Source organism: Trypanosoma cruzi, genomic scaffold, assembly GCF_000209065.1.
Source record: "Trypanosoma cruzi strain CL Brener 1047053516599 genomic scaffold, whole genome shotgun sequence".
In the NCBI taxonomy this organism is placed as follows: domain Eukaryota; phylum Euglenozoa; class Kinetoplastea; order Trypanosomatida; family Trypanosomatidae; genus Trypanosoma; species Trypanosoma cruzi.
This window is the reverse complement of record NW_001849303.1, coordinates 44,352-45,983: the sequence shown is the minus strand read 5'-3', so window position 1 is coordinate 45,983 and position 1,632 is coordinate 44,352. Positions and strand designations below refer to the sequence as shown.

The 1,632-nt window shown below is 49.0% G+C and overlaps 1 protein-coding gene across 1 annotated transcript, besides 5 other annotated features; it reads left to right on the top strand.

Moving 5' to 3' along the window:
- Tc00.1047053410961.10 (phosphatidylinositol kinase domain protein, putative) lies at positions 1-390 on the top strand (the record flags this gene model as incomplete). The annotated part of the gene is made up of 1 exon (XM_797321.1): positions 1-390. A coding segment is annotated over one exon (390 nt), but the record flags the coding sequence as incomplete, so codon positions are not given.
- Positions 1-1,632: a sequence feature (heterozygous, Esmeraldo-like haplotype).
- Positions 434-453: a microsatellite.
- Positions 610-651: a microsatellite.
- Positions 733-765: a microsatellite.
- Positions 846-925: a sequence feature (A-rich).

Below are 1,632 nucleotides of genomic sequence, written 5' to 3'. Positions count from 1 at the left end.
ACATTGGGTGTGTTGCGGGGTCAGAGGGAGCTGCTTATGACGATCCTTGAGGCCTGTGCCCACGACCCACTCGCACGTTGGGCGGTGACGGTGGTGCCGCCGCAGCGGCAACAAGGGCGTCCGCAAGAAATCGCCCTGCAGGTGGGCGAGGAGGAAGAGGGGGAAGCGGTGAGGAGGACGACGCCGCGGCAACGTGACTTGGGCGTCAGCCGTGGGAAGCCAACGTACGCCGATGCGGAACGGGTGCTCTCACATGTTGCTGAGAAGATTGAGGGGTACGAATCCGGCGAACTGCTCAGTGTGCCAACGCATGTGCACAAACTGCTGCAGACGGCTCAAAACACGGAGCTACTCGCTCAAATGTTTGTGGGCTGGTCTCCGTGGCTGTAGTAACATATCGAGCACCATCGCAACGAAACATGCATTCCCCGTGTTATTATTATTATTATTATTTTTTTTTTTTAAACAGAAATTACCCCCTTTCCACAGTCAACACATTCATGATGCCTCAGCAGAGCTTGGCGACTGTGCGGGTGCGTGTGACACACACAACAGAAATACAAACAAACATTTTCTTTCTTTTTTTTTAAGAGGGGAAAAATGGAGAGATTTTCTTCTTTTTTTTTTTTTTTCTTTTTTTTTTTTCTTTTTGGCGTTGTATTCGGGACATTCCCTCATGATCATTACAGTGCTGTGGGCTTTCCAGCCTTTTAATAGGAACCCAGTGACGTTTCTCTCTCTCTCTCTCTCTCTCTCTGTCTGTCTGTTTGTGTGTTTGTGTGTTCATTTGTGTGTTTCTGGGGAATACGGCGTTGTTGACATGAGTTTTTGTGTGTGTGCCTCCCTTTCCTTCTGTTTCTTTCTTTTACGGCGTCTTTTTTTTTTTTTTTTCTTCTTTTGTCTCATTATTATTATTAATTATTTTGGGGACGAAGCGAGTTGCTGCGGTGCGGACCTCGTTGCTTCCTGCCTGCGTGCCTGCGTGCCTGCGTGCAAAAGTGACAGACACACACACAGAGGCGCACCCACCCCGTCTTTTTCCTCCCCGTCATTGCTGTAAGCATCGTGTGAGGAGAGAGAGACGGAGCGTGTGTGTGTGTGCACGTGTGGGTTCCGCGACGGAATTCGCTTTTTTCTCCCCCCCTCCCGCTGAGTAAACGTCTGGGAGGAATATCGGCGAAGTGAATAATCAAACAAAACAACATCAAACAACAACAACAACAAGAAAGAAAAGAACGAGGAGGACTACAGGACGAGTAAAAAAGTCATCCACAACAAACACAACCGATACGAATAAGAAGAGGACGAAAACGTCATTAACAAACGGAAATTTAACATTACACCACGAAAAAGATGACATCGCCGATTTCAACAAATTACTTTACACGGGCGATGGAGTTGGCCCACATGTGCATCCCGGATGTGACGCCGCAGGAGCGACTGGAAGCGGAGCGATATCTCATGTCTCTGCGTGCCACCGCGGACGGCCTGAATTTGTCCTTCCACATCATTAGCAACGAACCGGTGCATGATCTTCGTTGCTTTTGGGCCTTTAACACGATTATGCATCACCTTCCGACTATTGCGGGCAGTATCAACGACGCCCAGGCGGAGGAACTCTACCGCACAGTT